Raw genomic sequence first — 22,312 nt, 5'->3', positions numbered from 1 at the left:
TGGGACAGGAGGTGGAAGTCTTTGGAAAGACAGAAACATGAAGGAACACACAGGAGACACAGAGAAGGGATTTTGTATTTGAGAGGACAAAGAACAAGCAAGCTGGCCTTCTCTGAAAGTTTGCCTGATTGCCTTGTAGAGACAAGTCCCCAGTCCTTAACAATGGAAATGTTCCCATTTCTTATAGACTTGTCTGTAGGAGAATATTCCTCCAAGTTATAGCAGAGGGGAGGGAAAAAAATGAAAGCAACAAAAATTCTCAAATGGTATTAGGCATCGACAATTTCCCATGTCACTTTGTTTAAATCCAAGCTAAGCTACCCAATTCCCTGACAATATTTTGCTGACATCATATGACAAACAGGAATTTTTAGACTTGGAATATTAAAAATAATCATCAGTGCCATATGAGATAAATAACTTACTGATCAATACTTAAAAATAATTTCAATTATGTTATTGAAAAGATGTGTTTTATACTTGGCAGTAAACATCTGTAATTTTTTTAAAGCCCAGTTATCTTTAGATACAACAAATTTTTTTTTATTGTTTTCCTTTTTCTTCATGTACCCACATGTTATTATTAAAATGAGGACACAGAGTCTAAAGTGTTCAAAATGCTACCTTTGCATCAAGTCTGGGAACATTTCAAGCTTCACGTGAAAGCCAATGCTGAGAGCTAAGATAAAACTACTGGAAAGAATGAGTAATGCCCCCAAATTTGGCACACTTCTAACCAGAGCCTGTTGGATGATGATACTGCATAAAAAAGAAAAAAAACAACTCACAACCCAAGTAAAAACATTTTCTGTTGTCTTGTTTTGTATTTATATCTCATTTAAATATGGGAAAGACATTTTTTAAAAAATTTTATTTATTTATTTGACAGAGAGAGGGGTCACAAGTAGGCAGAGAGGTAGGCAGAGGGGGGTGGGGAAGCAGGCTCCCCACTGAGCAGAGAGCTCCACGCGGGGCTGGATCCCAGGATCCTGAGATCATGACCTGAGTTGAAGGCAGAGGCTTAACCACTGAGCCACCCAGGTGCCCTGAAATCCTTTTTTACCTAAAAAACAAACTTACTAAAAAGCAACAAAAACCCTTAGCCAGAGTTTGGGCCGACTAAAATTATGAAACTTTTTTTTCCCCCCCAAAAAAGGCAAAGCATTAAATGGCAAGGTAACAATACATCTCTGTGCTAGCCAGTAAAAATTCCATGGATTTGTGCCTTTCAAAGTGAGTCACAAGTCTAATGGCAGGTACATTCAGTTTGGTGATGGAACAGAACAGACGGTGTTAATCTCACCTGCTGTCTTCAAACACTTCTCTACCTCTGGCCCAAACTCTGTCCTGTTACACACCCACAGTCCCAACCACATTTACCAGTATGATCCGCCCTCCTCTCTTGGCACTGCTGTCTCCACCTACTGCTTAAGGTAAAGTCTGGGACAGCATGTCTGCATGAAAAAAAGGCACAGTAGAATCATGGAATCTCAACATTATTAATCCTTGCCAAATGCTGCATTTTGATAGACAAGGAAACTGAAGCACCACTAGGCTTTAAATCTTGCTCAGAATTATCATACACTGATTAAGCTTCAGAGCTAGAACTTGTCAGGTATTCTTCTCTGAAACTGTTGGAAGACACTTCTCCATGCGTCTTTCACATTCCTGGACATTTTGCGAACAGAGGCACAGACAATCTTTGTCCTGAACTCTCTTTTCAAAGATATTTATATAGCAGATATCCTTGAAAAATAGAGATGGTGTCTCGCTCTGGAGCAAAGAGAAGGTTTTGTCTAGTATAACAAAAATAATGTCTCTCTCTGGAGCAAAGGGCAGGCATGCTCACTGCCCATTATAAAACATCCTAACTCCCTAAACTCAGAGCTCCTCCACTGAAACGCAAACCACTAAGTATACAAGTGTCACCTCGCCTGCTTCACGTCACCCTGTGGGAACTGGGATTCAGTGAACCAGTGCAAATGCTAGTAGTCTGCCTACTGCTATTGCTGTAAATAATAGAGTTGTTTGTCTCTGACCCGGGAGTCTCATGTCTTCTGCCCATGCCCTAGGAAACAGTGGCAGGCAGACTTTTAAGCTTGGGAATAGGGTGAAATCTCAAATCCTTCACAGGTTTTGCCCGAAACATAAAATCATAGTGATAATCAATCATATGAAGAGAAAAAATATTAAATACTGTGAGGTCTGTTGCTTCATTTTTTGAATCTAGGATGATCCTTTTACCATGGTTGAAGCACGATGTGTTAGGTATAATATATAATATGCTTTATTCTTTAAATCCAATCACACACACACACACACACACACACACACATGATCCATTATGTTTTTAAAATTAAACTTATGAAATGGGTTTCCTTAGCCTCACTTTATAGTTTAAAAAAGCAAACAAAAAAACCAACCACCTCTGAATCACAGAGTTAATAGGTAGCAGAGGTAAATCTCTGGTTTCAAAAACTTGGGTCTTGTCTACCTCCAAATGAAACACAGCCTAAATTGGCACAGGCCATTTTGGCTTTAAATAAAATGGCTCAATTATAAAGTAGTTTTGCTTGGTTTTACTATCTTACCTCTTTAATAGTAGTATATATTTAGGTACTAACATGTTGCTATCTAATCTGTATTCAATATTCAATATTCATTAGTCACAACAAATAGAATGTTTCTAATATTGTGAATACTGAGTTTATATCACATAGTACCTATTTGTAGCAACATCTACAGGAAAATACTCTATACAAAGTTTATCAGAAAATAATGCTGGGGCCTTATATGCTGTCCTCTAAAGGTAAACATAGAAGAAAATTATCTTTGATAATATTTAGATAACATGATAGGAGAAATAATTTTATTTAAAAGCCTATATATTCCATGAAATTATCCTGTTAGTCACAGAGCTAAATAGAAAATTAAAACACTAGACAGAGTGGAGAAGGACTACATTATGTTCTAGAACCTATAGATGTTCTTGAGGAAAAAATGATATTTAAAGCCAAAGAAGACAGTTAAAAGTTTCTTAATGGCAGAGAAGCAAAATCTAAAATATGAACTTATGTAAGAGTTGTTTGGGGAATTTTTTTAAAGTGGTAACCCATTTCTGGGTATAAATGAGCTTTTATTCCTGTGATTCTACATGTTCTGCTAAGTCAAAGCTAAAGATTTTTTTTTAAGATTTTATTTATTTATTTGACAGAGAGAGACACAGTGAGAGAGGGAACACAAGCAGGGGGAGTGAGAGAAGGAGAAGCAGGCTCCCCGCCAAGCAGGGAGCCAGAATACAAGGCTCTATCCCAGGACCCTGGGATCATGACCTGAGCTGAAGGCAGATGTTTAACTGACTGAGCCACCCAGGTGCCCCAGAAACTTAATGTTTTGAATCAATCATTTTGAAATGTAAGTAGCAACAAAGAAGAACATACTTTAAAAATATGCTGGCCCTGTTCAAAATGGAAACAAAATTTTTCCTTCAAATTACCTAAGATAAAGAATCCCTAGATACTGACTAAGAATATATTAATGGAAATAATTATTTTACTTGCATCTCACAAAAACATTTTTTTAAAATATAAAATGAAAAAAACTGCCCAGCTGGAAGTTTACAGAAACAAATGAAACAAAATTTAGAGATTATGGAGTCAGTTACACTTGCCATAGAAAAACAATAACTATAAAAACAAGTTTTTTTTTTATAAAAACAAATGTTTTTTTGTTTTTAGATGACTACCTTAAATTTAAAGTTGAGTTGATTCATTTTCACTTTATTTTAATCCTTGAGAAATGATAGTAGAAGACTGTAGTCTTTATGACGGGATATACCAATGTGCTGTATGTTTTGTGTGGAAGCAGAAACTCCATGGAAAACCCCATGGGATATGAGGTTTCTGATCCCACTAGGACACAAACTAAATTTTTAAAAATAGAATTGAAGCTCTGCAGACCCAAACTGTAATTATATAGTGAAATACTTTCTAGGGGCATAAGCTGTTTAACACTAAATGGATTTTAAGCAAGAAATTTGAGGAACCCTTTCACACATGGGTTTTAAAATAAGCTATAATTTGATCTATGAAGACTTACAGGCCATCTGAATTTTCCCCCCTACCTTGGGAAACTATGAGAAAATGAGATGGTAATTTTTGTCCCAAATTTCTAATGCTGTCAAGACATGGAATTTACTCATTCTGTATCCTGTCGGAAACACACAAATTGAGGGAATTTCAAAAAGCAGAAACAAATTTCTTAAGATAAGAATTACTTAATGATGATGAAATAATTTTTTAAAACCTTGTTTTATATAATTAAGAGGTATTTCAATAATTATAATAATTTCTTTTAAAATAAAACAGCAATTATTTTTAAGACAAACATAAGAGAAGAAAGGAATATTCACCTAGAAAGTTAGAAGGCAAAACTAAAAGAAAGAATATCAAAGTTACGTTTGTATTCCTTTTTATCAGGATCTCCCCATGGGCAGAACCTTGTGGATTCTGGAAGATTTGTGATAGTGGAATGATAGACAGAGGAGCTAAATATGAGAATCTAAGATCTCATTATTCAGTATCTGCTGAAGGAGCCTACATATCTCACATGTTTATGCATAAGGAAGCAAACTAGAGATTACCTGGAAATCTTCTAATTATTTGACATAATCCTTCTTTTCTGCAAAGCTGATGCTGTATATCTGGTAATATGTTTACCTGAAAGGAATGAAAAGGTTCTAGTGAGTTGGGCATTCATAAATGCTAAAGCAAAGGAAATGCAAAAACCCACAGGGTAGAGTTGTGAACTCTCCTCTACCTTTCTACACCCTACCTTCAAATCTCTGCAAGTCAACATTCAAATCCAGGATAATAAAGTGGTATATTTGATAATATTTAAAAAAAAAAAAAACTTACGCTCAGAAAATTTTAAAATATTTGGGAATACTTCGGAAAACCTTGATATATTTCACAGCCACGATATGTGCTAAAACTAAAAGGAAATACTTATGTCCTTATGGCAAATACAGTAACACAAATAACTTGACAGTTGCCAACTATGTTTTGACAGAAAATTTTGGGATATCTAAACATACTCCAAAACCAACGAAACTCTGAAGTTCCAAAGGCACTCAGTGATTTGAATCACAGACATTTAGTGGAAATTCAGTGCTATTCGTGTTTCAAACTTTAATATATACACTTTACTTCACATTGAAGGGCGTTATTGCTTCTGGCTATAAAGTCCAGTCACTGCGAAACTGTCTTCTAACAAAAATTTGTTCTTAGAAGGCTTCACAGACATTATCATAAATTCAAATATATATTTTATCTTACAAAGAAAAGACACTAAAGCTAAATTTTCTTCATTTCTGAATTTACAGACTGATTATCTAGCTATTATCAACCAAATTCCCAAAAGAATGTCTCAAAGCCTCGTTAAAACTAACAGAAAGAGATCAAGGTGATTTAGCTTGAAAATCAGACTCACTTCTGAGAAATTATTGATTACTTTCAAATTAATTCCCTCTAAACTTATCAAGTATGGTAGTTTCCCCACTGCGTCCTCTTCACGAGACAGTGGTGCCTAGGTGGTTCAGTTGGTTGAACAACTGCCTTTGACCCAGGTCATGATCTGCAGCAGGGAGTCTGCTTCTCACTCTGGCCCTGTCTGGGCCCCCATCCCCCCACCCCCCATCGCAGCTCATGCTCTCTCATTCTCTCTCTCTCTCTCTCTCTCAAATAAATAAATTAATAAAATCTTTAAAAAAAAAAAAAAAGAGCTCAGCTGCGGTTGAAAAGAGAACCGGAAACACTGGTTTTAGGCCCTCTTCCGACATGTAACAGAATCATACTTGAGCACATCACTTTGTTTTGTCTCTTATAGCTTTTGGTCTCCGAATTCTGTTGCCTCATTAAGGTTTTGATCAATTTGGTAATTCAATCATCAGTTGTAGTTTTTACAATATGATTCACTTTAGAGTGCTCTGAAACAGTGCATTGATTAAACATTTGCTAACCCTTGCCATCTTGTTAACTCTATTCATTTAGTCAGCAAACAGCAAACTTCAGCCCACGCTGTGTATGAATGAAGCCGGGGCTTCCGCTGAACCTGTTCTCGTGAATCTGTGTGAGCAACCTTGTTAACTCCCCAAGTTTGAGAGTCTCCAAAGATACCAGTCATTCTTCCTGCACTGGGAGTGCAAAGGCTGTAAGTACAGAATACTGTAGATGTTAGGGAAGTCTACATTTCTCAGATTCAAAAATGAGAAAGTTCAGAGACTAAAAGTAGAAAACGAAGAATAGTTTTCAGAAAATACTTAAGTTTACAATTCAGACTTCCTAAGAAAGGCTGGAAGAAAGAGATAGAATGCTGCAAAAATATGGAGAAAGTATAATAAAAGTTGTTCTTTTTTAAAAGATAATACACAAAGAATCTTTCTAAATTACATAGGCAAAAACTTTAAAAGTCAATAAACCTGAACCATTTCCCCCCACATCAGCCAAATCAGTTGCTAATGACTACATAGAAACTTTCATGGAAGGACCCAGAAAGAAAAGTAGCATATTAGGTAAGTATCACTAAAGGCTATGTGTTTGATAGGGTCCAGTTTAAGACTTTCTCCCTCTTTCTGAAGAGCTCAGGGCAAAGGTGCTGCTACAGCAGACGCTAAGAGCATCTGTGATGTGCTGTCCCATGCTACACACACTGAAAGGAATACAAGAGTCCTGGTCAAAGGGATGCCCATAACTGAACTAATGGGACAGAAGACTTTGTATAGATGCTGCAAAGATAGCACAGCTTGCGAGATTTCAGACAGAAGTGTAGGTCGCTCTGTCTCATCAAAGAGGCGGCTGTCTGTGTGAGACCTGAGGTAGAAGAATAAACTGACTCAGGATCGACACAGCATTTGCTTCAAGAAAGCAGAGCCAAGGGGCACCTGGGTGGCTCAGTGGGTTAAGCCTCTGCCTTCAGTTCAGGTCATGATCCCAGGGTCCTGGGATCGAGCCCCCCCTAGGGCTCTCTGCTCAGCAGGGAACCTGCTTCCCCACCCCCCTCTCTGCTGCCTCTCTTCCTACTTGTGATCTCTGTCTGTCAAATAAATAAATAAAATCTTAAAAAAAAAAAAAAAAAGACAAGACAAGAAAAGAGAAAGCAGAGCCAAGCCAAGGGAAGCAACTGCCCTCAGGCTTCTGCCTTCCATGTTTCCATCTCCCACTCAATGACCTCTTTCCTCTGTTCCTTCCTCCAAAGCACATCTTTGGAATTCACAGAATTTCAACAGATGACATAACCCAAGTTGACACGTGACACCAGAAATACCATTTCCATTCTACTCTGTAACAGAGCACCAAACTAAGCAGCTAAACCGAATAACTTGGCACAAAGAAATATATTCAAGGGCTGTGGATCATCTGGCTATAAGCAAATCAACAATATTACATATATTTTCCATGTATTTTCATCGTTAAACCCAATAATGCTCTTCTATATCCTTGTGCTTGTTTTTTTTTTTTACTTTTATGTTTATGCACATCATAAAATATATAAGATTTGCATCATTACTGAAAGGAACATCAAAGAAGTTTTAACTTGGATAGCTGACTTTTATACGACAAGCTTCTCCAGCTCAACATTGCAACATTAACATTATTTTTTAATAGGCTTTATTACTTTCAGGTAGTTTTAAGGTTCACAGCAAAATTCAGCAGAAGGTACAGAGATTTCCCATCTACCCACTGCCTCTACACGTGCACAGCCTCCTCTAAAAACAACCACCCCACCAGAGTGTACCTTTGTTACACTTAAGGAATCTACATTGACACATCATTATCACCCAAATAATTATTTTCAATATATAAGGCTTTTGTATTGGGCTTGAATGCTTTCCATACACATCTACGTATGTGTATGTTTTATATAAACTGCTGTTCTTCTTGGCATAGAACCTTTCGTATCTTTGAAGGGATCAGAATGCATAAGGAAAATGATAATGATATTTGAGCTCTGGGATATTTCTGAGATCAAACTGAGAGAAAGGAAATGTACATTTAGTAAGATTTCAATCCCCACATACCTTCCACAATCCTAATCTGTGGGTAATCTACATTTAAATTGTTCCTATTACATATTACCAGAAGCAAAAGTAAAAAATCATTCTTATTTGGAGACATAGTTCATTCATAAGAACAACAGCCTATCAGTTATCAACATTTAGAAAGTGCTTATAAACTAAGACTGAAACTACAGTAATGCCATGAACTTGTTAAGGAGAGTAGACATTTGAATATGGACTATTTGTAAAGTGTAAGAAAGCACTGCGGGGGGCGGGGTGCTGGGAAGGCTCACTCAAGAATACTGAGAGTTGGGGCACCTGGGTGGCTCAGTGGGATAAGGCCTCTGCCTCCGGCTCAGGTCATGATCCCAGGGTTCTGGGATCGAGCCCCACATCGGGCTCTCTGCTCAGCGGGGAGCCTGCTTCCTCCTCTCTCTCTGCCTGCCTCTCTGCCTACTTGCGATCTCTATCTGTCAAATAAATAAATAAAATCTTAAAAAAAAAAAAAGAATACTGAGAGTGACACACATTTCACACTGTATCTTAAGGGACCACTCCTCGTCTTCATTAGACTGGTACACAGTTCTATTGTTTATTTTATCAAGATTCAGATGTTCTCCAAAAGCTGTTCAGTATCATCCCCAAGGAAGAGAACGAACGACAAGAAGGGTCATTATCTCCTTGTCTCTCCCATGCAATTATCATTCCATCAAATTCACCTGAAATTGTGCTCAAATGCTTTATACTAAGAGACATTTCAGTAGTTCTCAGTGCTCCAAGGACTAAAAACAGCATCCTGGGTTTAGGGACTGCTAATCCTACAAACATTTAGAGCTAGAAATGAATGCCTCTGTTCTTGAAACATTAGAACCTTTCTGTTAAAGGTGAAGTACAGCCCCAGTTACTAAACTTAGTGTTACCCCAAATAGTGGACCTCACTTCACTTCCAGCATCATGGGGATCCATAGAGTTTTAAAATCAAGTTCCTCTCCTTCTGACTAACTAGAGAGACTCTGGGCCACTCATTTTTCATAACAAATCTTCTGATCGCTTTCATTAAACTCTTAAATTCCAAAGCTCTGATGTGATGAATAATCCTAATTTGAGCAGGGGCTCTTCCTTTGTTCATCTAAGAATCCCCAACGGACCTGAAGCAGCTTCTGTTCTGAATATTTATGTTGACATAAATAAGTCATGGTTCATAAAGCTTCAAATTATTCATGTTCTAAAGTGACAGTTATCTAATATGTATCATTTAGAACGTTTGAATTCTTTAAGAGTATTCATTAGCAAAGCCTGTAAATACAGTCCTAAATATTTTTTAAAAATTGTATGGTGATGTGGCCATGAAAACAAAATTTGAAGTCAAACTGCCCGAGTTTGAATTCTGGTTGCTTTATTTATTAGCTATGAGGGCTTAGGCAAGTCTCTTAATTTTTCTGTGCTTTGATCTCTTCATATGTAAAGAATGGACATAAATATGTGAGCACTTAGAATGATGCGTGGCACTGATAGGAGGCCTTGGCAAGAGACTGGTGAGAGAGGTGGAGAGAGTACTTATCTCCCTGGCTGCTTCTTCACAGGGCTATGATTTGGAAATGGCTGTATTCCCTTCCTTCATAGTTCCTTTCCGGTGATCCCTCTTTCTCGGCCCCAGCTTTCACTAGGTTTTGCTAACCACCCCTTCTATGTAATCTTCTTTAGACCAAGGGTAGTAAAATCTTACAAGAACTCTGGTCCCTGGCGCCTCTAATCATTTTTTTCCCTTATCTTTTTTTTTTCTTTTTTTTTTTATTAGATTCTCTCTAATCTTGTTTCTCTTCTTTTATCAAAATCTCAGTAAATAGCTCCTTTATTAGTTTCTCTTCAGTTGAATCCTTTCAAGTATTGCATTTGTCTCCTGCTTGGAGGCTGACAGATACTCACAGGCAAGACTGTAGACTTTATCCTATAGTTGATGTGAAGCCATTCAAGACTTAAGGGCAGGAAGAACCAGGTTCATTCAGCATTTAATTTTTCATCCTGATAACTGTAGGCAGGATGGATTTCAGGAGCAAGACATATTTGCTTCAGAAAAAAGCAGTAAGGAGGATTTTACAATAAACCTGGTCAGAATAAAAGTAGTGAATATGGATATTTGAGAAATAAGAGACTTGAGAAGTATTTAGGAGTTGAAGTCCTTAGTACTGGTAATTGACAGAATGCAGAGGACAAAAGAGAGGAAGGGATCAGAGGGGAAGGCCAGATTTCTACCTTAGGAAGTGACAGGACACTGATGACCAACAGGAGTCCTGCTGAGCCACTGAATGAAAGAGTAGGAGTGATGTCCCAGGGAGCATATGAGCTCGTTTTCCTCATGTTGAGTCTGAGGTGTCTGTGTCATATGAAAGTGATGTTTAACAGGCAGTTATACATATGAGCCTGAAGCCTGGGAAAATGCTTGAATTTTAGATGTGACTTTTGGGAATTATCAACCACCTTGGGAATGGTGTTGAGGAGCACAGGCATGTAAAGTATGAGCAGAGGAAAGGAGGCTATGAAAACACAGAAGGAAAGGCCAACAATTTATAAGAAGGAAAAAAAAAATCATGTACTCAGCCCAAGCGCCACAGGAGTCAAGAGTTACAAGGAGGAAGAAGATATCAAGATTTTCAATTGCAGAAATATCAAATAGTCAGGGTAGTTACTACAATACTATTTCACTACTGAGAAACAGCTACTAGTTTTGATGCTTTTCTCACATTTGAAAAATACTATGGACCAAGAAATGCTGGTGTTAATATCCAAAGGGCTGTTAAAATCTGTAAACATTTTGAAAAGAATATTTACCTTTTGATGTAAACCTAAATGGCATACGTCTTCTTTGGATATGCAAGGTTTTCCACCAGGTTTCCTAGAAGACAGGCAAATGAGCAGATCCCATGCGCCCAAATCACCTAATAGCAGAAGAATATTGAAAAACAAATGATTTTTTATCAGATTGAAGACATTGTTTTTAGATTTAATAATGTTATTATTTAAATCCTAAAACACAATAAAAATGATTCTGAATATATTTAAAAGTTAATATTTGAAGTAACTGAAATTTTCAACTTTTCTAATTTAAAAACATTTTTATAGTTAGTATCATATCAGGGAAAATTCACTTACGTAAAGCAAGTCATGAAACTCCTTTAAAAGACTAAAAATTAAATGTTTTAAGTCACATATTTTTTAAATTTACAAAGTCTTATTTGGAGATTGGGAGGAAAGATGATTAGGAAGTCTTTTAAAATAGGGGGTGATTGCAAAATCAAATAATGAAAAGTCAAAACACCAAATATTTTCTTCTAGGCTTTGGTATCACCATCACTTTTTATAAATCTTAAAAAAATACACTTTTATAAGATTTCTTACAAAGACTAAGTTGTAGTCAGCAGAAAATAAAATTTGGTGAAAATTAAAAAAACAAAACAGAACAGGTTTTATCTGAAAGGAGTTTGTGGTCTAGTTATAGATAGCAGAGTTAAGCTCAAAATACAGAGTATAACATGGACCAAAGTAAATCATATTTCAGCTATCTACATAGGACAAAGTTCTTTGCCAATAAATCCTAGTAACTTGCCTAAATAATCTCAGAAGAGTACATTCTTGCATAGTACTTGAACATTTGGAAATTAACATTTGTGTGCTATGAGTTTATTTTCCCTTACTCTCTTTGATTTATTTATATGTTTTTATCAACACGTCTTACACATAACTGTAATATGTTACACATAACATATTTTTTAAATGAGGGGCACCTGGATGGCTCAGTCTGTTAAGCATCTGCCTTCGTCTTAGGTCATGATCTCAGGGTCCTGGGATCAGGATCGGGGCTCCCTGCTCAGCAGGGAGTCCACTTTTCTCTCTCCATCTGCCTGTCCCTACCCACCCTCCACCCGGCTGTTCATGCATGCGCTCTCTCTCTCTAATAAATAAATAAAATCTTAAAAAAAATTTGTTAAATGAATGAATAACTAGCCTGTGATAGGGTGTTAAACGTGTTACTTTAGAAACAATATAGAAATAGGTAACTCAAAAATAACCAAAAGAAGAACACTAAATAATGTATGAAAGGATTGATATTACTTAGGAAACTTCCCCATTTGAAGTAGAAATTTACTTTTAAAAAATTAAGCAATTTCTGTACACATGGTCTGTTTTTGTTGATCAGTCCTGAGATAATGTTCCTTCGGTAACTATTTATGCCGGAACTCACAAGTCGTCTCTTGCATTAGGTATCTGTGGTTTCTGAAAAGCTAGAAAATAACCAAATCCTGTCTCTTAAAAATTTCACAGAAGAGTGTCTCACTTGAACACATAATGCTTTCAAAGAAAGGGCTTTATAGAAAAAAAACAAAAAAGATTGATAAGGGTGAGGGACCTATGACCATCAGAAATGAAATTTCACTCTGCACTAATCAAGTCCTTTACATTTTGACAAGCTCTATGCTCTCTGGGCCACTGGTTCCTCTGTTTGGAATTGTTCTGTTTCTAGAAGAGAAACCTTTCCACCAAACAAAGGGATCCAGACAACTGAACTCAAGTTAACATGTGAGCCCTTGTCCTAGAGCTTCTCCATTTGCTTGATTTATCTCAGGATGCTGGAATATAGCACAATAGTTCACAGGGACATGGAGAAAAGATGCACGTGATTGAGGGGTGGGAGAAATCTCTCTATTTGATAGCCATCGACCTCTGGATTGGAAGATCTATGCCGTTCCCTGCATCCTCACTTTGAAGGAAACTCTACAAATGGATTCCTAGAGCCAAAAAAACCACTCCATGATGATCCCACTACTTTATTGAAAATGTGCACCTGGCACTTTCAGCCAAAACCTTTTGATATGGACTTAAAAGGGAAAACGAAGATGGTTTCATTCAATATTATTTCTAGCCCAAGAAACACTAAACTAAAACACTAAAACTCTAGAAGAAACCTCCTGACATAATATACTCAACCCAATATTTTAAGAAGATAAGGCTATGCAATGAGAGAATTTCAAATCACGAACTGTATTGTTTGGGCATTAAAAACACAGTAGGTTTTATATTCCTCCAAGTCTAACACATGCCCTCCTTTACTACCCAAGGCGTACACACAATTTCTCAATTTGATTACAATATATATATTTAAGCCATAAATGTTTAAAACTGGAAAACATGTTTAAATAATTCAAAACATTTAATTTGTAAAGAACCTCCTATGAGCAGGACACTGTACTGGAATTATGAGTGTAAATAGCAAAAAAACAACAAAAAAAGGAAAAGTACGGTCACTGTCCTGAACCATCTATGAGAGACCTAAATGAACATTAAAAACAATTTAGGATAACTAATAAAGTGCCTTGCAGTTTCTTGACATTCATAAGGGTTACCCCTTACCTCTCAAAACTATTTAACAAATATTTTAAATTTAAAATTAATATTTCAAAAACACTTTATAGCACATATATTTAACCTTAAAATGAAAGTAGAGTATAGCCCAAAATTTCAAGTAATCTCTTCAAATACTTCTCGTCTAATTCTTGCCACCGCGGTCTGAAAAATGCTGATTGTCGTCACTCAAAATTCCTGTTGTTACCCTCACTGAGTCCTGCCACCAATTTCTAAATCTGTTTCCTACATAAACATTCAGTTTAATGGAAATTTATGTTAGATAAACACCTTCAAGCTTATAATTTGATGCATGTTTCAATGTATTATTTCAGTCTTAGTAATAATGACAAAAATAAACTTTAAAAAGTACCAAAAAAAATAAATCTTGAGTAGACCTTTTCACTTCCATCTCCAACCTTAAAAGTTAACTCCCTCCCCTGAGGCCCACAGCCCCTTTTTAAAGAAAAAGCTTTATTTGTTTTGTGAGAGGCACCATGTATTCAAACTTGGTTTTAAAAACCCCAAAAGCCACACTGTAGTTAGAAACCCAGCAGAGAAAAAAGCACATTCACTAGCTGAGAAAAATCACATTCAGAAGTCAACCTTGGAGCATTTGGGAAACAAATTTTTGCCTTAGCAAAATTACAAACTGGTAAATATTGTGGGGGCTTTGGGGCTGTGCTCAACTAGCTGAAAGCAGGAGCAGTTAGTAAGCAAATGCCCCTGGGGGTACAGCAGAGATGCAGACCAAGGGCACATAGGGACGGTCCAGCGTGCACGTAGGGTGCTTGTGGCCTGCATGATTACTATTTTTGTTTTGTTTTGTTTTCAATTTTAAGTATTTGCTAAAATGTGGATGTCAGCACAATTCACCTGAAAATCCAGATTTTTGCCTTCATTTGAAAACCTGAAGGCTGTGGTGCTACGGGGCCCATTTCCTACAAGGCAGAGGGCAGCCACTGACGGGAGCTGAGTACAGCTTCTCACATTTTCTCCTGTTTCTGCCGTGTGGTCTGGCCTGGGCCTCAAGTGCCTGGCTTCGCCTCCAGGAGGCCAACAGTCCAAGGCCTGGTGTGAAAACTGAGGCAGTTTGCAAGAGCTGCTCATTCAGCAAGTTGATGATTCACCCTTTAGCTTTCAAATGAATTAGAGTTGGTCATTAGGTAAATTGGTCTTGGTTTTTTTTGTTGTTTTTTAATATTTTATTTATTTATTTGACAGACAGAGATCACAAATAGGCAGAGAGGCAGGCAGAGAGAGAGAGGAGGAAGCAGGCTCCCTGCTGAGCAGAGAGCCCGATGTGGGGCTCGATCCCAGGACCCTGGGATCATGACCTGAGCTGAAGGCAGAGGCTTTAACCCACTGAGCCACCCAGGCGCCCCGTAAATTGGTCTTGTTAAGATGACCGTAGGCAAATCGTTATTTGGTCAGTTAGTCTTAAAAGGATGTCTGAACACACCCTTTCATCTCCGGTTTGGCCACCATGCTCTCCTACAAGGTTGAGTAAGGTCATTTCAACTCCAGAGACATTCTACTACCCATTAAAAGTTGGTAAGGACTGAAGTGTGGTCTCTTGGATTAGTTCTTTCTCTCAGGAGCCTGGGAAAATCAGGCCAGGCCTGTGGACATTTTTTTCACTTATGCCTCTTCTCTCCAGTTGAACCGGTAGAGAGAATGAGGTATCATCATTCCTAGGTGGGCCTGCTCTCATCTCTTTCTCATCCACAGTTTCTTTTTGGACTCTTTTACGACATTCAGCCTGTCTCAGGACTGTCTCCATAGTTCTATGTAGCCTAGGATAGGCTTTTTTCTTTTATAGGCACTGGGGCAAACATTCTTTTTTTTTTTTTTTTTTTAAGATTTTATTTATTTATTTGACAGAGATCACAAGTAGGCAGAGAGGCAGGCAGGGGTGGGGGGAAGGGGAGAAGCAGGCTCCCCGCTGAGCAGAGAGCCCAATATGGGGCTTGATCCCAGGACCCTGGGATCATGACCTGAGCTGAAGGCAGAGGCTTAACCCACTGAGCCACCCAGGCGCCCCTGGGGCAAACATTCTTTATGTTGGTCTTACTCAATGTGTTTCTTCTGCCCTGGAAAGTTGACATTAATATTAGAGTGTAAGAGCAGAGAAGTCATACCTGGATTTGGGGAAAAAACCAAACCAAACCAAACCAAACCAAAACAAAAAAACAGACAAAGCCACCATGGGCCAACTTGGATGGGGGTTTCTTGCATTTTCCTGGCAGACGGAAAAGGAGACCTTTAGAGGATTCAGTCTAGTTCCTTAGCATATTGCACTAGGATTTGGGTGCCAAAGCCACACTAAAAATTAAGTCAACAACAGTACTAGTATTAGTAGTGATGATATCAACAGTAAATCTTTCTGGAGCATGTAATTACAGTAAGCCAGGTACAATTCCAAGTATTTGTATCGATTCACTTATTCCACACAATATCCTCCTGGATATGATTATTCTCTTTCTGAAAAGCACAGGAATGTTAAATAACTTGTTCAAGGTCAGCCATCTGGTTAGTGGTGGGAAGAGAATGTGTACACAGGAAGTTTAACTCCAGGGGCCATGTTCATGACCATTATCTCATTATCCCTTCAAAAACCACAGAGGCAATAGGAGAAATTCAGCTTATGCTACCTTACATATTTTAACTTAAGCAGAACTTCCAACAACACCATGGGGTAGAAGCAATTATTCCACACACTTTACAAGAGAGGAAACCGAGACAAAGAGGAATTACATAGGTTTGGTATTTTTCCAACTACTCTCTAGTGCATCCATTTTCCTTTGGGACCTCAGAGGCAAAAAGGACTATAACAGATTATCTGGGGCATTCCCAGACCCTCACCCAGCAATAGTGCTCCAAAACCTTATTAGCTATCACTGTTAATTGAAATAAGTAAAACTTTTATCTTTAGAAGGAGGGAGCACTCAGCTGCCCATATACTTAGGAACTATAAATATTAACTTGGCCTCCACCTACTTTTGAAAAAAGATCTCTAAAATTTCTTAGATTTTTTTGGTAGTTAAAATGATTTCTTTCCCTGTCACAAAGAAACCAGAGCAAGACCAACTCCCAGACTGAACTAGCCAAGCCCGTCAATAGAGAGGTCACAGGACATTGTTCTAGGAAAACAGGATGTAGATGTTCTGTTCTCTGACTCAAAATTACAAAAACAAGAAAAATCTATATAGGCTTCTGCCCATAAACCGTGGAACAAAATTGCTGATAACACCACACTACCATGCCTCCTCCGTGTTGGCTCAGATAGCAACCAAGACCCTGTGGTAGACGGGGTCTGGATTAATTAGTTCAGACATAAAATGGCATTGAGTTAGTTTTTATCCTTCTCTTCTTGTTCTCAGGAACCAACTAACTTCTCAGTGTTAAAAACAAGAGCTATTTTCAAAGGTTTTGTTCTCGTTTTTGTTTTACTCAAGCATCTGCCCTACAGAATAAGGTCTGTCTTTAGGATATTTCCAGTCTCGGGGTGCCTGGGTGGCTCAGTGTTTTAAGCCTCTGCCTTCGGCTCAGGTCATGATCTCAGGGTCCTGGGATCGAGCTCCACATCTGCTCTCTGCTCAGCAGGGAGCCTGCTTTCCCCTCTCTCTGCTTGCTTCTCTGCCTACTTGTGATCTCTCTGTCAAATAAATAAATAAAATCTTTCAAAAGAAAAAAAAAAGGATATTTCCAGTCTGTCAGAGGCAGATTGCCATGTAAAGCAAACAATCATTTCCTGGCTCTCCAGTGACCTCCCTCATTGATAAAGTCTACCAGTTCAGTAACTCAACCCAGAGAAAAACAGAGAGTTCTGAGGTATTCTCATTCACATAAATGCCATGTATTTTCAAAGAATGACAACTTCAGTTTTTTGGTGCACTATATAAAAATCTCAGAATATTAAGTCTATCCTGCTTTGTTTTTCTTCATAACATTTATCATGTTCTGACAGATTATATATGTCTTGTCTATGTGTTCATTGCCTGCCTGCCCTTCCCAGTTGAATGTGAGCTTCATGAGGGCACGACTGTGTCTATTTTGTTCACTACTATATCCTCAGCATCTACAACAGTGGCTGGGATTTCAGAAAAATTTGCTATATAGTTTGAGATCCATAGTGAATGTATAACTGAATGTGAGCGATAGATCAACAATTAAAACTCAATCAAAAGCCAGTATATTGTGAAAATTAAAAATGGAGATAATGAGGAAAAATATTAAAGTAGTTTACAAGGAGGACCTAAAGATATATTTTGGTTCTTAGTAAGAATAAGAGAGAAGTAAGCCTAAGAAAATAAAGTTAACCATTCTTAGCATTTAAAGAAATTATGAAAACAAAGCAGATTCCAAGTGCTTTACTTAGTGGAAACTTTTTTCATGAACACATACATCACATTGAAGCAGAAAAGATTTATAAAGTCTGACTTGGAAAATAAACTTGTCCAAGAGCTTCCAAGACACATAGCTATAAAAGCCAAGCCTCATTTACTTATTCACAGTATTATACTGTTATATTCCATAAGGATACAAGTTCGGTGATTTCCTAAAATGTGTGGCTTTTTTTTTTAAATCAAGAAATATTGAAGATATTTAAATTTTAAATAACAGATAGTATTCCTTTATAATACAATATGAGAATATTCCATATAGTCACTGTTCCATCTGTATACTCTTTTTCTCTTTACAACTAGACGGTGAGATTTTTACTGAATAACAATGTATCATTTTCCCTACATCAATCCTTTATCAGAGTTAGTAAATACAGCTAGATTCATGAATACATTATCAACTTATTGATGACAAATTTGGTTCTGTGCTTGATAACACCATAAGATTGTTTGGATATAAATTAGCCATTGCAAATACCTGTTTTATTCCCAAATCATGCAAGTTGCATTAACCAGTTCTCTTAACTGTATTCTTACTGTGATGGATCCATAGAACAGTAATCCAGCACCCATAGTAAATTTTATTCATGACTTTTCTTTAAGGACAAAAACCATTCCCGTTCTTGTATCTAACACTGATAATTATAGACGCTTAGTAGATATTTATTGGATTGACTATTGCAATTTTTAAAAGATTAAATCTTTTATGTCATTAAAAAATTAAATGATTTAAAAGAAATCATTATATACAGAACTTTAGATATTCAGTGATCATACAACATGGTCGTAAATCTAATTAAGTCTAGTTCTTATGGTCATGGGTTTTTGCTTGTGATGCCTCTGGCTCCTTATCCTGAGCCGATGATTAAAAACTTTGTGTTTTGCCACAGAGAAATTCTAAGCCATTCTCCCCTTGGTGTTCCAAATCCACACTAGAAATCAAGCTTTCCTATCCCACTGTCCACCCTCTTTCTGCCCTGTGAGAGGTTGTGAAGATCAATGAGATCATTACTGTGAGGAGTTTTGAGTTCCTGAAATTCTCCTGCTCTACTCATAAGCTCAAGAAACCAATACTATGCAGAAACTTTTGCAAAAGTTTAAAAAGACTCCTGCTCTGAAGAAATTTTCCATCAAGAAGAGCTTGAAAGGAAATAGATTAGTTTATTCTTATGAAATAAATTCAAGATATGTTTACTTTAGAAGGCTCCTTGGGTTTTTTAAAATGACATTTTTAAAGATTTTCATGGCACTTCTTTAGCCTGCTGTTGAAGTGTAATCGAACGTATGTTTAAACTTTTACTGCTTTCAGGACTATTATCTGTCTGGGATAAAACTCTCATTACAGCATTTTACAAAAGTTCTAAATGTCTGGAATTCCCAGCAGCTTGAAGACCTCAAAAGAAATGAACACTGAGGCAATTTTAAAAATCAGACTACACCTCATGCCTAGATATTGGTTTCTAACATCGTTCTCCAATAAAAGGAACCATAGGTCCTTGGAGAAATTGCTGGAGTAGTAAATACACAAGATGATCCTAGAGCATCGTTGTGTCAGAAAGTAAGGAAGAGCTCAAAAACAAACAAGGAAACAAACAAAAGCAATGATGGAAGTATGTCAAAGGGATGTAAGAGCTAATGGTCAAGACTGGAACAATTTGAGCAACAGAATAAGTAATATTAGATTATAACTCAAAATATCAAATAACTATCCATAAGTCCATGCTGATATTAACCAATGATCTGAATAAATAAATAAATGGGGATGAAGAGACAGACCTTGAGAGTAGAAAAATACCAAATAATGTATGGAGCTACTGTAAACTCAAGGAGCTGGAGATCAGCTTCCCCATCCTTCTCTGAGCTGAACATAATGCCATCTTTCTGAAGAGTACCGTGTGGAAAGCGGAAGTAAAAGAATAACAGCAGAAGACCTGACAGACACTACCTCAGGCAAGTGATCAAGGTTAACACCAGCCGCGGTAAGTCATGGGGAGACTATAATATAGCCTTGATATGATGTGATGAGAACTACTGTGGTCTGACTCCTGCAAGCCATAACTCCAGTCTAGTCTTGGGAAAAATATCAGGCAAATCTCAATGGAGGGACATCAAAATACCTGACCAGTTCTCAAAGCTGCCAAGTTCATCAAAAACAAAGAAAGTCTGAGAAACCATCACAGCCAAGAGAAGCCTAAGGAGACATGATGACTAAATGTAATATGATATCCTGGGTGGGATTTTGGAACGGAAGAAGGACATTGTGTAAAAAACTAAGGAAATCTGAATAGAGTATGGACTTCAGTGTTTAATACATCAGAATGAACAAATTCTCCAGAGGAAATAAGATGCTTGTTTAGTATGTAGATGTAACTAGGCATAAAGTCTCACATACTAATTACATATTTCACTATGTCTTTTTTTTAAAAGATTTTATTTATTTATTTGATAGACAGAGATTACAAGTAGTCAGAGAGGCAGGCAGGGAGAGAGGGGGAAGCAGGCTCCCTGCTGAGCAGAGAGCCCGATGCAGGGCTCGATCCCAGGACCCTGAGACCATGACCTAAGCCAAAGGCAGAGGCTTTAACCCACTGAGCCACCCAGGTGCCCCGACTCACTATGTATTTTATACTCTGGATGTTGTACTGCAAACAGCACTACAATGCTGAAAGTGAAAAATAATTACTTTTTATGCAAGATGCATTCTCTGCTAATAAAAATTCCAGTGGTATTTAAAATACAGAGGATTAAAACATAGATCAAGTTTGGGGTTTGAGACCCTCCTGTTAATACATGCAGTTCCCCCAAATTTCTAGGTTTCATTTACATTTGTTACTGTTTCTAAATTCAAATCCTCTGGTGGTTTTGTTTACAACCATTGCTTTAGCTATGGCTCCTTTGCCATGGACTCCCAAATTTACATTTCTCTACACTTCTCAGGTTTCAGAGAGGCATTTCCAGCTACATTCTAAACAAAGGCCCCATTGAACAAGTACAAATCTGAACCCATTATCACCTGCCAAAATCTTGTCCCTCCTTCCACTTTTCTTATCATCAAATGTGTAGCCACCCTCTCCCTCAAGCTAGAAATCATAAGGTCATCTTCAACTTGTACTTGTCTCTCATTCCCACATCCCACTGATTTCCAATTCCCATCAATTTTAAGTTAGAAGTTCTTAAATATTTCCCGACTTTTCCAAATCCTATCACATTCTCTAAGCCCAAAATCTCACCATCTCTGCAACATCTTCTAGTCTCCCTGCTTCTAATTCTTTTTCCTTCTCTAACCTCTCTATAGCCTGCCATCCTCCAAAAGCAGATCTTATATGGCCAGCATAAGACAGAGCAAATTCCTTAGCAAAGCAACCTAGGCCCTTTGTATCTGCCCTAACCTAGTCCTTAGTCACCTTTCCTCTCAAAGCCGCTCCTCACATCCTCTTCTGCCACATCAAACCCTTGTTGGTCCCTGCTAGCAGGCAGCTCATGCTGCTGAATGCTCTTCCCTCCCAAATCTGCTCGAGAGCTCATTGTTACGTACCAAGTATTCCCCTTGCACACCTGCCTAGATCCCCACACTCAGAACTGGCAACTTCCTTTTCTGTAGTGGAATATTTTATTTGCCCCTCATACTGCTTATACTTTATATTACAGTTAAACATGCACATCCTTACTCCTCAACATGGGTCCTTGGACCTGCAACATTGTTATCAGCGGACAGCTTGTCAGAAATGAAAAATTTCAGCCCCCAGCTTAGCCCTTACCAAATCAGAATCTGTCAATAACAGGTGATCTCTATGCACGTGTATGTGAGAGAAGAACTCATATCTACCTAGGCCCTATAGAGTTCCTTGAAAGGTCTCACTCACCTTTGAAATGCTCTCTGTCCCACCAACACCTACTTCAGTGCCCTACCCATAGTTCGGGTTTAATAACCATGTGTTGACTATAACTTGGGTGGTTAGTGTCCCTTATGAAATATCCTGATGCCTGAATATAATGTCCTATGCCTTATACTTGTTATGAGATTGGTGCTTTAAACTGAGTTCTTTTATTACTTAAGTACTTGACATGAGTTTTTGACAGACATTTCTTATACCAAATTCCACATTATGGAACAGGAGTTTTCAGTGTATAATTAGCATTGTGACACTTCATTTAACCAAATATTATTCCTTCTTCCTGATTTATTAAAAGTCATTTTGCATGACTTCTTTAAAATGCAATGAATGCAACGTAGTCATGTCTGGTTTAACATTTTATAATAAGGCACTGGGGACTATGAGCAATCTGAAAGGGAGGAGGGAGTCACTGATTTAAAATTTATTCTAAGAATAATTCCACACTAATTCAGCACAGATGAGAACTAAGGCTTAAGAAAATTAATTCACTAACATGAGAAAAAGAACCAACTCCCTCAATGGCTTATTACTTAATGCAACAAGTATTTTAGGATTAC

The 22,312-nt window shown here is 37.6% G+C and overlaps 1 protein-coding gene across 2 annotated transcripts in view; it reads right to left on the bottom strand.

Moving 5' to 3' along the window:
• Positions 1 to 22,312, bottom strand: part of CPED1 (cadherin like and PC-esterase domain containing 1) — a 268,463-nt gene that overhangs the window by 200,528 nt on the left and 45,623 nt on the right. For both annotated transcript variants that reach the window (XM_080818333.1, XM_080818334.1), the window contains 2 exons: positions 10,886 to 10,992; positions 4,643 to 4,718 (listed from right to left, as the gene is read on the bottom strand). In XM_080818333.1, coding sequence (XP_080674459.1) covers positions 4,643 to 4,718; positions 10,886 to 10,992 — 183 coding nt within the window. The remainder of the gene's footprint in view (positions 1 to 4,642; positions 4,719 to 10,885; positions 10,993 to 22,312) is intronic.

The sequence above is a fragment of the Martes martes genome, assembly GCF_963455335.1.
Source record: "Martes martes genome assembly, chromosome: 11".
NCBI lineage: Eukaryota > Metazoa > Chordata > Mammalia > Carnivora > Mustelidae > Martes > Martes martes.
Note: the sequence above shows the minus strand (reverse complement) of the source record. Positions and strands in the feature narration are given on the sequence as shown.